Source organism: Elephantulus edwardii, unplaced genomic scaffold (genome assembly GCF_000299155.1).
Source record: "Elephantulus edwardii isolate Elephantulus edwardi_28Jun2011 unplaced genomic scaffold, EleEdw1.0 scaffold00182, whole genome shotgun sequence".
Classification (NCBI taxonomy): domain Eukaryota; kingdom Metazoa; phylum Chordata; class Mammalia; order Macroscelidea; family Macroscelididae; genus Elephantulus; species Elephantulus edwardii.
The window spans coordinates 5,113,437-5,128,895 of NW_006399932.1; the positions used below are offsets into that span (position 1 = coordinate 5,113,437).

General features: G+C 38.5%; 1 protein-coding gene across 2 annotated transcripts in view; it reads left to right on the forward strand.

Moving 5' to 3' along the window:
- Positions 1-4,431, forward strand: part of CREB5 (cAMP responsive element binding protein 5) — a 574,610-nt gene extending 570,179 nt beyond the window's left edge. Inside the window, exons 10-11 of one of the 2 annotated variants that reach the window (XM_006896122.1) lie at positions 2,606-2,714; positions 3,571-4,431. In XM_006896122.1, the coding sequence (XP_006896184.1) occupies positions 2,606-2,714; positions 3,571-3,734 (273 nt within the window). In that variant the 3' untranslated portion in view covers positions 3,735-4,431. The remainder of the gene's footprint in view (positions 1-2,605; positions 2,715-3,570) is intronic. The other variant, XM_006896123.1, reaches the window with a different exon arrangement.
- The last annotated feature ends 11,028 nt before the right edge of the window (positions 4,432-15,459 follow it).

Sequence of the window (15,459 nt, forward strand, 5' to 3'; positions counted from 1 at the left end):
GATATTTTTCTACAAATAAATTTTCCCCAGTAGTCCTAGAATTGAAAAGAATCACTTTAGACCTTGAAAGAATCTTTATCATTCTTACCAGTATGGGGTTTGGAGGTGAAATTTGTCTTTCATGAACACTATCAAGTGTAAGAACAATTTTCCTACATAATTAAGTGATTTATTCATCATTAATGTTAATTTCTCTGATGTTGTTATGCGCCTTTGAGTCAGAACTGATTCATAGCTGACCCTCCAACAGGTTTTCAGAGACAGCAAATTGCACAGGAGGAGATTGCCTGTCTTTCTCTCATGGAGCGACAGGTGGATTGGCTCACAGACTTCCTTACTCTTGACACTATGTTTGCTAGAGTGTGGAGGAAAAAGAAAACAAATTTAAAATGATACTTTTCTTAATTTATTACTAATGTTGTCCAGTATATGATAGTTTACAAAGTTTTATAAATTAGTTTAGAAAGGAGAGTTACTCTCTAAAACAAATTTTCAAAAAGGGGAAAAGAGAGAACTTCTAGAATCCAAAACTCACTTTTCTAGGTGATCAAACCGTGCCTGACAAGCCAAGTTCATGCTGAACACCATAATGATAGCAATGCTAAAACATTGGCTTTCCCGGCAAACCATGCGTTCTATAAAGTCTCTTCATGGGGCCTATTAGTGCCTGGCAGCCTCACATGTACATTGGCCAGAGCGAAGGTATTATTTATCACGATTGTAAAGTGGTTTATTTGAGATAGCGCTGTGTTTACAGTTTACTTTTATCAAGTGGAAGCACCTTGGAGCCAGTCATTTATTATACATTTATATTTTTAGACACCAGGCGCCAAGTACATTATTTTACAAAGCCGTAGGCATGCCTTTGTGAATTACTATGTGAAATGGAGATTTGAGTCACTCTTTTAAGTAAATGAGGAGAAAACGGGGGAAGAAAAGGCAATCCAGAACACTCTAATATTTCAGCCTGCAATGAACTAAACTGGTAAGCAAACAGATCAAATGGCATCACTCGTGGTTCATAATTGTCTCTATCCACATCCCACCAGTATGCCGCTAACATGGGCATCATGTGCTTCTTTGGCACCTACTAGTGCATTAAGCAGGCAGGTACCCAATTGTTTGTCTTCCTGAGGGCTTTTCTGTTTGAAGCCACTGGCCTAGTGCTGCCGTAGCTCTGCAAACCCAAAGACAGTGCCTCTGGCAGCTTGAGTTCACCAGCTGCTCTACGGGAGAAAGACGAGCAACCTGGTGATTTACAGCCTCGGAGGCCCAGTGCAGAGTCTCTATGAGGCAGAACTGAGTTCACCATGGTGAGATTGGGGTTGAGTGATGTCATAATAATAACCACCAAAACTAGGTGCTTTCAAGGAACAGGGCTTCATTTTCTCACTGTTTGAGGCTAATGGTCCAAAGTCAGAGTCTGGCTCTGGAAGGAAGATTCCTTCCTGTCTTAGTTCCAGGTGTTCTTGGTGCTTCTAGCATCTGTCTTCCACCTGTGTGTATCTCTGTCTTTTCTGCTCTTTCTCTAACTCAAAGGCAGCTTGGTTTAGAACCACTCACTTGGGATGTGGTCTCATCAGCATGGAAAAGTAAACCTTCTTTTCAATCAAGGTCATATCCATGGGTATAGGGAATAGTACATATATGGGGAGGAACAGTTCAATTCTGAATATCCTCCACATAATTCTTCCCAGAATATAGCTCACATGCACCTTCTACTCATATTTAATGCCAAAGTTAATTTGTAAGACATGGATGGTTATTATTTAAGGATTAACCATCCATGCAAAGATGGTTATTATGATGGCTACATTGATTGCATACTAAACAGTTGACAAACTATAACTTTACTTAGTCTTCACAACAACTCATAATGTATGGACAGGTAGTCCTCCACTTACACTGGCATTACGATGAACCACACTTAAGAGGTTTCTGCCCATTATTAGTAACATGTATTAAACATAATATTGCATTGTGTGATGTTCACCTGTGATGCCCAATGTTGCGATTTATAAAGAAATTCATAACAAAGGACAAAAATAATTAAAAAGAAAAATGAGATCTTTTATTTCTATTAGAGCCCTCAGAATGGAACTTTGTAGTAAGTTGTGGACAGATGGCTGATACTTAGGGTAAGGAATTGAGCTGCCAATACGAAGGTTTGTGGTTTGGATCCACCAACTTCTACTTGGAAGAAAAATGAGCAGTCTTCTCTTGTATGGTTTATTGCCTGTGAAAACCCACTGGAGAGTCAGCTATGGGTCGGTTCCAACTCAGTAGTACACAACAACAATAACAATGGGAGAGGTTGGGGCTCAGCTAGGTTATGTTACTGGTCCAGGTGCATTACCTAAATCAGGGTAAGAGTGTTTAGCTCTTGAATCAAAGCCCAAATCCAATCTTCTTCAGAAAGTCCCCGATACATAAGAGGACCAAATTGATGGCAAGCTATATTTCTCCAGGTGACCCTTATGATCAATATTATTAATGTCTTTCAGATTTAATAGAAACATTTACTAATTATGTTGTTTAAAGTCCATGGTACTTTGGGTTTGTGTTCTCTGATCTTCTTAATGTGGTCTTCTGGTTTGTTTCCTAGAATGAAGTGTCCATGTTGAAAAACGAGGTGGCACAGCTGAAACAGTTGTTGTTAACACATAAAGACTGCCCCATAACAGCCATGCAGAAAGAATCACAAGGATATCTAAGTAAGTCACTGACTAGTACTTTTTAAGTAGTCTATTTTTTTTACTAATTCTATACTAGATTCTATTGAGAGAACAAAAAGGAAATGTAGATTCCACCCAGACAAAGCCATATTAGGTTTCTTGAATGTCTACCTGACTATTCGACCACTGGGTTCCCCCTGTCCTGACCCCAATCTAGCACCATGCTCACCACCTCCTGAGAGTTTCTAAGCTGGTGGGAATTTCTCAGGTAAAAATCCTACCAATTCCAATTTTGCAACAAAGAGAAAGGTAGCTTGATGGAGTTTAATTGTCATTGGTCTAATTGCCTTCCAGACAAATCCATGGGCTGGGAGATGGGCACTGGATGAATTCTATAATATGCCTTCCTGTCAATCACTGGCCTAAAAAGCATATGGCATGGTCTCAGCTCACCAATGCATCTAATAGATCTTATCTTAAGCACCTGGAATGTCAACAGATTAAATGCTAGCTCAGTAGGGGGTGGTGGGAAGAGCAGGGGCTCATGACTGAAGGTCAATTTATTTTCAAATAATTTTTTAGATTGAGCAACACAGATTCTCCCACCACATGTGAGTATCTTTCCACATTTGATATATGGATGGCTATTTGAAAGTACAAGATGGGGCAGTCCACATACCAAGACTCACAATCCACCCGTTGTGCTGATGTAGAAAGCATGGCTTTGCTCATAGCTATAACCTGGGAAAGCATAGCTTTGTGACTCCAGTTTAAAACAGAGTTGAAATTAGCTTTCAGGAGAAAAGCCCATGTCTAGTAATAGTTTGGTTTGCTAGTAGTCCACAAGTCCACGCAAGAAAGAGGTTTATCGCTGTGTTTGTCTGTTTTCTCCTAGGTCCAGAGAGTAGCCCTCCTGCGAGCCCTGTCCCGGCTTGCTCCCAGCAACAAGTCATCCAGCATAACACCATCACCACCTCCTCGTCTGTCAGTGAGGTCGTAGGAAGCTCCACCCTCAGTCAGCTCACCACTCACAGAACAGACCTGAATCCAATTCTTTAAAACCCAAGGCCTCAGACCTTGCCTCCTAGAAGAGCTGTAGCGTACCTTCTAAGGGCGTTTCTAGAATGATCTCCGACCTGGAAGACTCCTCAACCCTTCAAAGACTGACTTTCATTTTTTTTAATAGTTATTATGGAAATGTCTTTTATACTTAGTTATATAAGAAAAAAAAAGGGAGTTATGCAATTAATACCTGTCCGCTTGGGAAATGCTTTGGTGCTTTTCTCCAATTTTCTGGTACCAGTTACTTGTTTATAAATTGAACCCTTTCTGTACATAGTCATGGCTTCATACTAAACAGTCCCACTCTTTACCTGAAACAGTGAATCATGTGAAACTGCAGCTTTTAGCCAAAACGAGGCCTGCGTGATTTTCAGGTAGAACCCACTGGAAGTGACCAACGGCATCGTAACACGTGTTGTGTTTTTGGCAGTCACATCACCAGTTCTCAGATAAACACAGAGCCTTTCCCACAATTTCCTTTTCTCTTATTATAACAAAAATGTATAAGATCCATTGATGTCCAGCCCAAATCACCAAGCATCTCACCAGCCTTTTGGGCCACTTGCTCCCTTGTTCCGTTTTCCTCTCTATTTCCAGTTTTTCCCTTGGGCTCACTATTTACTCTTCATTTCTACTATCTTTTTTCCCCTCCTTTAGCCTTTTATGTAAAAATGAAAAAAAAAGTTTAAAGAAAAAAAAAAAGCAGACGTCTCAGAAATGTGGACTTAGCCATTGCTTCACTAGCCCGTGACACACAGCTGGGGCTCATTCATCTCTTGCTTTTTACAAAACAGAAAGCAGGAGATGTTTAGTGTGCCTGGTTTAATATTTTCAGTAATCAGAGCAAATAAAAAGTGGTGTGTCTGTAGGTGAAGCACTGCTGAAGGCCAGCTTTGGGGACACAAGATAAAGAAGCACTCTAAGTCCTGACTGAATGTCGGCGTGATAATATGGGACTCTAACACCATGCCGTTGAATTACAACCGCTTTTATGTGGCCTGTCTCTAATGTTGAGAATCCATGGACTGTATAATAATTCAGACAGGCTCTACTCACGACACAAATTACATTGTTCAGTCATCAGCTGCTAATAGCCTAAGATTTATTTTTAACTTTTTGTTTTCTTAAGCCTATGGAACTAGCTCTGCTTTTCTGATGGGTGCGCATAGACTTAACTACTGGGAAAGAAAGAAAACCCAGTATTTTTTGCAGTTGCTTTTGCAGCCCTCCAGTGAGCGTCCAGGTGTCCTTTGGCCGGGGGAAGAATCCCACGGGCAAGACACAGGCTTCTCTTTTCTTCTAAAGGATTCTGATTTCTTTTTTGAACAACTTACGTGGACTTGCCCATCATGAAAAGCAGGTAGTTCCCCAACCACAGTTGTGCCTCCTTGGAATAAGCCATTCTACTCTATTGTTAAATATTGCATCTCACTAGTAACAAGAGCTGAGGCTTCCTTCTAGCAGTCTAGACAGGTAGACAGGTGCTGGTGTCTCATCTCCTTATGAATGCTTGATCCCTACTGTGTGTGTGTGAGTGAGTGCGTCCATGGGTTTTAAGAGGATAGTGTTTTACAAAGGATGTAGTTTTCTAAGAATTCAGAAAAAGGATGGATGTGTTTGCTTGTTTCTCATCATAGCAACAAATATTGGAGGGGCACAAAACAAGTATGGGAGCCATGAAGCATAATTTTCACAGCTCATTTCAATTTATCTAATAATTTACTGTTTAAATAAGTTTTTAATTGCTATTCCCTTCATGGTACCAGGTCTTGCAAAAGAAGTGCCCTATGAAATTCATGGCTTAGATGGTCTAAGTGTCAAAACAAAAAAGAAAGAAAACATTAAAAACTATAAATGAAAAGAATTTTCTATTATATTTTAGGCAAACATATCAATTTCAACTATTTTAAATACTGAATCCATAGTTTAAAAAAATAAATAAATCCCAGCAGTAAAAAATAAAACTGTACAGCTTATCTCAACTATGGCTTCCTAAGGAATGCTTAAGGCTTAGCTTTAAAAACAAGTTAAGTTTCTTATCTCAGTCTTGAAATTGCAAGTCATCCCCCCCCAAACTCTCCGCTAGGTTCATCTATATTCCAAAATATGGATAAAGAGTGCATTGAAATATTTTTACTTTAAAAAAATTTTTATTTTTATTTTACTCTTAGTTTTAAGTAAACACTTTTCTTTATTTACTGTGTGCATAACACTTGGATTTTTTTTTTAACCACTGATAATATCAGAATGTCCAGGGAGCGACCTACCGCTGAAATTATGGTTTCGTTTATTTCTGTTCCACCTCTTGATTAAAATATTTAGTTGTTAAACTGAATGCCTCTGCAGTTAAGAACTTGCCTGAGTTTTCTTAATTCAGCAACTTGACAGTTTGACTGATGTGCATTATATATAGCTCAATTATGTCTGTTTTTTATGCTAAGTAGGCAAGCCAACCACACACGTTAGCAAACCAGCTTAAACGTATAATTAGAATAAAATGGCTTGTTATACTTGGGGCCTATAGGTGTGTTCATTAGCAGTGTGGAAATAACATTAAGTGAAAGAGGCCAGCTATTGTCAGAGCTTCTGAAGATCCTGAAGAGAAAGACTCATTAGCCTAACCCAGCAACCAGCTGATCGTATGAAGTATTTATCATACAGTCCAGCATTTTCCAGGCCCCAGAATAACCTATCTGCTGAAACTCTCTTTTCCTTGCTCTACAATTTTTGTTCACTTGGAAAGTCATCTCTTTCTACCATGTTCTTCTCTTGTGTCCTGTTACTGGGACTGTTATTGTTCATTGGCTCCATTTCAGAAAGGTGATCCCGTGCATCACAGAACAAAACACTGCCCCGTCCTGGGCCAGTATGAGCCAGTATTCTGTTGTGCTCCATTACCAGGCTACCTATGTGTATTTTCACAAATCATGATTTTCAGAAACCTGCCCCTCTCTTCATCCTAGGGACTTGTTTTGGTGCCACTTCTCCCATATGTGATGGGAACAAGCAAATTAGTTAGCTCTAGCTGATGGCACTTCCACTGGATGACTCCTCATCCTTAAACAGAAGCATCCCCATCCTAATTGTTTCTCCTTAAAGCATTTCTCAACATATGATGTCAGGACAGGCATAGTGGAAATCCTAACCATGAATGTATGTAGTCATTTAAAAACCTGGTGTTAAGTCAGTTGTTGTCTTGCTATATTACTCACCCCTCTTTACCCCCCAACACAATATATGCAATTTTTTTATACATATAGATATTTTTTTTTTTGGTGTCAGGAGTGGGATATGGACCCATAAGTTACAATCTTAAGGCTGCCTATGAAGACAAGTAGTCTGTAGGCTATCAAGATATGGCTTATAATCATTAGAGTGATTTACTTGGAGCAAATGTTCTTGGGAGCCTGTTCAGCTGATGAAATAAAAAATTCAGCCCATATTCTGAGTGGAGAAGTGTCCATGGTGAATGTTCAGGTGGTTGTTGCCTGTTACAGAAATTTTAGTGTATTAGTTGAGCTTGCCATTTAAATCATCAACCAGCTGCAGTAAAAGACCCACCTTTGACTGGGGAGTTTTAAGCATCCATATGTGCTATAAAACTAGCCATCCAGTTAGGATAGAATGTGCTGATTTAATTAAAAAAAAACCCACCTAAAATATATAAATATATATATATATATGTATGTATGTATGTATGTATACAGTGGAATTCAAGGACCAAAGCAAAATTTGAACAGGAATCTATTAATTTAGAATTTTATAAGATATTTATTAATAAATGTTATTTTTAAACATTCCATTTGAACACTATTCTGTAGGAGCTACTTGTTTTTAAAAGTATTAGTACATAATAAACTGCTCAACTTATGTATATCTTAATTTTTCAAATCTTTACTCTCCATCATTTGGTGGAAATGTTTGCTTAGATCTCTATGCATAGAAATTGCCAGGATTTCTGTTGCTCTCTGAATTGGTTTTGATTTTCTTGGGGTTTTTTGTTTTGTTAACATATTGAAGGGTTTTTAAATTTTTTTTTCTTTTTTCACTTTTAAAGTCAGCCTTTTTATTTAGGAAGTACAGCTCAGTTAAAGGGAATCAGTAATTATAACTGGAACAGCTTCCTTGTAAAAGTGTAAAAACAGCTTCATCTCTGCTTTTGCCCACCCAGCTTCCTACACTGCCCTGTGCTTATTCAGCTTCTTTACTATTCTTTTTGCCCCTTCCTCAACAATGCGCAGTAGCTTTAAGCCATTCAAACCCTATTATGCAGCGTATTTGAGAAGGGAAAAGAAACTACGCATTTAAATTTGAATAAAACCATGCCTACCTATAGGAATAGTAGCAACCTAGAAAACTCCTTTCTGCTTTTCAAATAATTTATATTTTAAAATTGCACTTTAGCTTTGATGATCCCTTTCTGTGTATCTTGTTCTCTTTCTCACCTTTCCCCTCTCCCTTTTTCAACACCCTCATCCACTCTCTGAAGGCTCTGAGCTGCAACATTTAAAATACTTTACAAATATTTGCACCAGGAAAATTTACATGGCATTCGTTAGTAGCCTCCTATGCCTTGTTTCTCCACATCAGCCTAGATGAAGCCTGCTACAAGAATGCCAAGGAAAAGAGCCAGTACACTATATGGTTTATATTCTTAATTCCTTATTCATACATAGCATGCTTTTTAAAAAAAAAAAATCAAAATGTTATATTATGCAAAAGATGTGAGGCAGCAGCTAAGCTACACTTAAGAATTTTCTCTCATTCTCCAAACCAAAGTGTCCTGAAAAAGCCAGGAAACTTCTTTCATGAATCCTGGCACAGGCTTGACTGCTGTCCTAGCCATAGACTCTCAGAAGCCACTGACATAAGTGTGGCCCTATCTATGTCATTCCTAGGTCTCAAAAATACAATGTTGCCTTGTACCATGATTAGAGACAGCACCTCTGTTTTATAGCTCTAAAGAAAGACAAGAAGATGCAGAAGCAATAAATCTACAAATAAAATTCAATACCAAAACAAAGATCAGTATCAGCTCACGCTATAAATAGTGAAGAAGTGCATGTCTCTTCAAAATATTTTACTATTTCTTGTGGAGTTTTTCAGTGTTCTAATGCTTATAGCCAAATTGCTTAAAGAGTGTTTATATTTTTTTCCTTATAAATTGTCTATTTTTTAAAAAATCCTATTTAACCAGAAGGTAAAAGAGGGAGAGGGGGTGAGGCCAAATTGCCAGCATTTGTTAAAAGATTCATGTTCTTAAGTGGCACACTGATGCCGTTCCAAACTTAACCATCAGAGGAGAATCGATACATATGAATTTCTCTGCTTAGACTAACTTACACTGATCCGGAATCTAGAAAGCTCTTCCTAGCCCATTTAAGATGTTCTTACACTGAGTTGCTTCTAATAGACCTTTACAAAATGAATTCTTTTCTAAAAAGAAAAGAGAGAAAATCAGTTGTTTTAGTCTCAGTTCTGAGACTAAATTAACGTTAGCTGCATTATTAAAATCATATGCACAATTAACTCATCTGAATCTAGCTTGCTTCTTTAGAATACAGACACTATAGGAGAAAATAAAAGGAATTGGCAATGCTGAGGTGGAAGGAGTTTAAGAGAAAGGACCCGTCAGCCAGCCAGTCAATAAATAAGAAAATCCCCTCACCCTCTTTCCTTCCAAGTTCTGCTGAATCAGGTCTATGTTTAAAGATTGTGTTAGAGAAAAGATAAGCTTGAAGTATTCTCTCTGAAGGGGACATACTGTGTGGGGTATTCTGATAAGGACAGGAAAAATGACTCCGTTCAAACACAAAGTTCTAAGACAACTGGAATAGATATACTGTTTAAAAATAGAAATTTTAAAAGAAACCTTAGCACTGTGCAAAAGTGTTAATTTAATTCCTCCTCCTCACCCCCCTAAAAAAGGTGCTGCCACTTTAAGTTCTGGACTTTGGATTGTTTGTCATTGTAAACAGCCAAGTGTTTGTGTTTGTTCGTCTATTTGTAACACAACCACCTTCCTTACTGGAAGGAGAGAAAAATTTTGGGGTACATATGTGTAAATACTTGCTGCAACATTTAATATGTTTAATTTTGTGTTAAGCTTTTTGTTGCATCGTGAACACATTTATTGTTACCAATGGACAATGAGTTCATTAAGACTGTTCATCTAGGTCAGATTTTTACATCTCTTTCTAGCAAGAAGAGACAAGATTTTGTGCATTTGTACAAATGTTAATAATATCACTGCAATTCCAATATAATAAAGCACTCAAATGCAAAGAATATATGGAAACTCTTTGTATGATGAGATTGGGGGATGGGGTTAATGAACTATTTTCGCACAGTCTCATTCATGCTCTTTGTAGGGCTACAATTATCTAGGGATGAAAGGGGGTAAGGTTTTCACCTCACCAAACCTTCATTATTTCCCCACCAGCTTTTCCATCCAACGTGTCAACTAGACTTCTGGTCTAACTCATTCATTGTGTTGACTGCAAAATTAAAAGCGTTGTGGAGTTAAGCAGTCAAAAAAAAAAGAAGCAGCAAGTAAAAGCTCTTTATTCCATAACTAGGAACAAAGAATGTCATGCTGACTACTCAGGAAATTAAATCCTGGAGTGCTGTTTTGTTTTGTTTTTTTTTTTCTCTCTGAATCTCCCAAAACTGATGGCCACATGGACAAGGAATTGGGCTGCCAACCCAAAGGCAGGTCGTTCTTTCTCCACAAGAGAAAGATGACTAATCTCCCATGTAATTTATAGCCTCTAAAAACATGCTGAAAAGCCAGCTATGAGTCTATTCCAACTATAGAGCACATGGCAACAGTCTTAGCCTTCTTTATGAGCCTTTTAAATAGCTTCCTCCTCTCTGTCCTTCTCCTGATTTTATACTTTCATTATTTTTTAAAATTCATTCCTTCCATTCTCTTCTACTCAACAAGACTAGTATCCAACCATGTACTTATCACCGACTTCACCACTAGCATCTCTTACCTGAATTATTGTAATTATCTGGCAGCCTTTGCAAATGGAAGTCAGATTGTGGTCTTCCACAAGTCAAACGTCTTCAAAGACTTCTCACCTTACTCAAAGCAAAATAAAAATTCCTTAGTATATTCCATAAAGGCCCTGATCCTCTGAGATCCTCTACATGTCTCTCTCTCACACCTCACAACACCATTCAGTCCATCAGGATTCCTCACAGATCCCAAGGAACATTCACCTGAGACTTTTTTTTCCATTTTCTCTATGTCCAGAATATCATTCTGACAAGCAATCAGCATATCACACTGAGGAACAATCACCTCCATCCTGGCAAACCATCCTTGGAGACCTGGGTAGTAAAGCCAATTAAACAGTTATGAATGATAACATTGATGGTTCCAATTGGACAATATTGACAATAAGAATAAACTAAGTAGAAATTTTATCAAGTGGTGGTAAACGCTATAGGAAAAACAGTCTGGACAAAGCAGATGGAGAGTGAAAAATGTGGATGATTGAACTCTGTATGGGAAGGCTGCCACCAGTTTCTAGCATGTTCAGAAGTAGATCACCATTGGCTTTTCCTCCAGGATGCCTCCAGGTGGGTTTGAACCACCAGTCTTACAGTTCCTAACTAAGTGTTCAACCATTTGAACTACCCAGGACTCCAAGGAAGGTTTTACCAGAATGGAGGCAGTTGAGGAAGTGAAATATGCTGATTACTTAATGAAACGATATTCATGACTGAGAGAAACGTCATGAGAACCAGGATATAGTTATATTCCAGGTTTTCATCTTCATTTCACAAGGTCTAGAATAGTGGTGGTGGTGGTGGTGGTGGTGGTGGTGGTGTTAAGTGCTATCAAGACAACAATAGCTCATAGTGACTCTGTGAACAACAGATGAGAATCTTACTATTTCCTGTGCCATCGTCATCTCTACCATGCCCAAGCTGATGTGATCAATCCATCTTACCTAGTGTTCTCCCCTCTTTCTTTGACCCTCTAGTTTCATTAGAATAATGAGCATGCAATAAACATTTGAGAAATTAAAAACTTGTCCTGTCTTTTCTGTCTTTTTAATTCTCAAAACACTATACTCAGTTCTTATGGCCAGAGGAGGAGGAGTTGTTGTAGTTGTTGTTAGGTATCATCAAGTCAAATACGACTCATAGCAACTCTATGAACAACTGATCTGAACCTTGTCCTATATTGTGGCATCCTCACAATCTCTGACACCCTTAAACCCATTGCTTCAGTCACTATGACAGTCCACCAGGTTGAGAGTTTTCTTCTCTTTTTCCATCCCTCTGCCTTCACAAGCATGGTGTCTCTCTGCAAGGAATAATGTCTCCTAGCATCATGCCCAAAGAATGTGAGGTGAAGCTTCATCATCTTTAGATCCAAAGAGCACTCTGGCTGCACCTTCTCCAAGATATACCTCTTTGTTCTCTTGGAAATCCATGGGATCCTCAGAACTCTTATCCAACATCACCAGAATGGGCCTGCATTTTAATGTGTTAAACAATTCAAATGCACCAATTTTTCTTCTGTCATCCTTAGTCATTGTCAAGCTCTCAGATCCATAGCAAGTGACTGAAAAGATCATGGCCTGAATCAGGCACACCTTAGTCCTCAGACTGGCATTACTGCTCCTCAATTATTTGGAAAGATACCCAACTACATACCTTTTTAATCTATATGCAGGACAGATCATATGGGATGCTGGGTTGTGTGAGGAGGAATATGGCATCAGGATTGGAAGAAGATTCATCAACAACCTGTTACGCAGATGACACAACCCTGCTTGTTGAAACTGTGGAGGACCTGAAGCGCTTGCTGCAGAAGGTCAAGGAATACAGCCTTCAATATGCATTGAAGCTCAACGTCAAGAAAACAAAGATTCTCACCTCTGGGCCAATTAGCAGCGTCATTGTGGATGGTGAAGGGATTGAGATTGTTAACAGCTTTAGTTTGCTTGGCTCCACAATCAATACTCTTGGAACCAGCAGCCAGGAAATCAAGAGACTAATTACATTGGGAAATTCGGCTGTCAGGGACTTCTAGAGTACTCAAGAGCAACGACATCAGTCTGGAGACTAAGGTGAGCCTGATCCAGGTCATAGTTTTTGCAATTGCTTGTTATGTGTCAGAAAGCTGGACAAGGACTAGGGATGATAGAAGAAGAATTGATGTCTTTGAGCTGTGGAGCTGGAGAAGAGTGTTGAATATATCATGAACTGCTAGAACAAGCACGTTCATCCTTGGAGAGGGTGAAACCTAGCCGCTCCTTGGAGGCAAGAATTCTGACACTTCGTTTAACATACTTTGGACAGGTTACAAGAAGGGACCAGTCCTTGGAGAGGGAAATCATGTCTGGGAGAGTGGAGGAACAGCACAAGAGAGGAAGACTCTTGATGAGATGGATCAATTCAGTAACTAGGGTAATGGAGAGAGGTTTGTCAGAGACAATAAGATTGGCACAGCATAGAGCAAGGTTTAGGGCTCTTGTACATAGGATCACTCTGAATCACAAGTGACTTGACACTACACAACAACAACAACAAGTACCAGGACATTTCATGAGCCGCTTACTGTCAATGAGGAAGTTGCTTGGAACTGGACCTGAACCAATAGTTTGGTATAAATGATTGCTGTTCTAATGGCAATCCCATCTGTTGCATGTACCCTGCCAGGTGCACTCCTAATTCCCAAGAGAAACTTTCTCATGTCCATCTCTCTCTCATTTGCAATTTCAAAATCCATTACTATTGGTTTAAAAAATGTTATACTTCCACAATAATAGTTTGAAAGCAGATAATTCTAACTTCTACTATTCATCCTGTGTCTCCCTGGACCTTGAAAATTTCTTTTTGTTTTGCATTTTCTACTGTGGTATTTACCACTTAGTATTAGATCACATTTATTGTTTGGTTTAGAATATATTTAATCATTACATATTTTCTTCTCCAACAATTGTTTTGTAGCTGTGATTTTTAAATCTAGTCAACAAACTGCATGCTTTGGTACTTATGGGAATAATATTATTTGCAACAGAATGGGCTTGCTTTTTAATGGAGTTGAAACAAAGACATTCTGTGAGACTTATTTCCGCAGCAGTAATTCTGTCTTTATCAAAACAGTCTTGAATAGTATAGAGAAGATTGATCAAGATTCTGGATTTAGACTTGCATGCTTCAAAAGTTTCTGTTTCCCTAGCTATCACAGAAATGCAAATAAAAATAATTATGAGATATCTCTCACTCCAGAAACAATAGCAAAATTCAACAGCAAAAATTCAATAGCAAAAAACAACAAATGATGATGAAATTGTGGCAAGATTGGAACCCTTATTCACTGCTGGTGAAAGTGTAAAATGGTGCAATGACTATGGAAGGTAGTTTGGTATTTTCTCAAAAAGTGGGAAATAAAAATATAATTTGACCCAGCAATTCCGCTACTGGGAATATCCCCTAAAGAAACCAGAACCACCATCCAAACGGATATATGCACACCCATGTTTGTTGCTGTGTTAGTCACAGTAACAGCAAAGAGATGGACACAATCCAAGTGCCCATCAACAAATGAATGGATAGAAAAGCTATGGTATAGTCACACAATGGAATACTATGCAGCATTGAAAAACAAGGAACTCATAAAACATTATATAACATAGGTGACTCTGGGGGACATTAGGCTGAGTGAAATATCTCAAAAGTCACAAAAAGGCAAATACAGTATAGCACCACTGTTATGAAGCAGGACTGATATGGGGTATTTGAAGAAGAATAGGAAAAGAGTGGATAGATAATGAACACAGCAATGGAACAGATGAAGGAAAGAACTGTTTAAAAGGAATATATTATTTGTTTAGAAGGAATATATGATTAGGCGTTATACGTATGAAAATAGTCCAGAGTAAGAGGTACATTGCAAAGAGAATTGGGAGAGGGAGAGGAAAGGGAGAACAGGGAGAAAACTGTGCAACAGTAATATTTTAAAAAACAAACTGAAGGAGGGGTAAGAGAGGGAGGGCGAAATGTGCAACAATGAATGAATGAAAATCCAATTTTTCTGTAAACTTTCATTAAAATTACAATTAAAAAGTCTTTATTATTTAAAAGTTGTTTTTGTTACTATAGATAATTTTCAAGAATGTTTTGTCTTTGTTAGTTGTCAATGAGTAACCCTCAAGTCTTAGTGACCTGAGAACAACAGAACAAAATGTTGTCTGACCTTGTACTATTTTTGCAGTTATTTGTATGCCTCAGCCTGTTGTTGTAGCCACAATGTATTTTGGGTGTCTACCAACCTCGGAGTCTCATTATCCATCATGGTGAAGAGAATGCAGCTGTCATCCATAGAGTGAATTGGCTAATTTTTGGAAGTTAATCGCCAAACCTTTCTTCTTACCCTGCCTTACTATTGGAGTTTTACTGAAACCTGTCTACAATAATGACTATACTGGTATCTGAAATACCAATGGCCATAGCTTCTGTGTTCTGTCAGCACTATCAAAGCAACCTTCAAGCCAAGTTGACAGACAGCTGCTTAAAACCTGAAATTATAGTTGCCAACTCTCCAGTTGTTGTTGATAGATGCCATTAAATCGAGTATGACTCATAGCAACCCTATGAACAACAGAACCCTTTCCCATCTTGTGCCAACCTCTCAATCTCTGACACACTTGAGCCTATTGCTGTAGTCACTATGTCAATTCACCTGGTTGAGGGT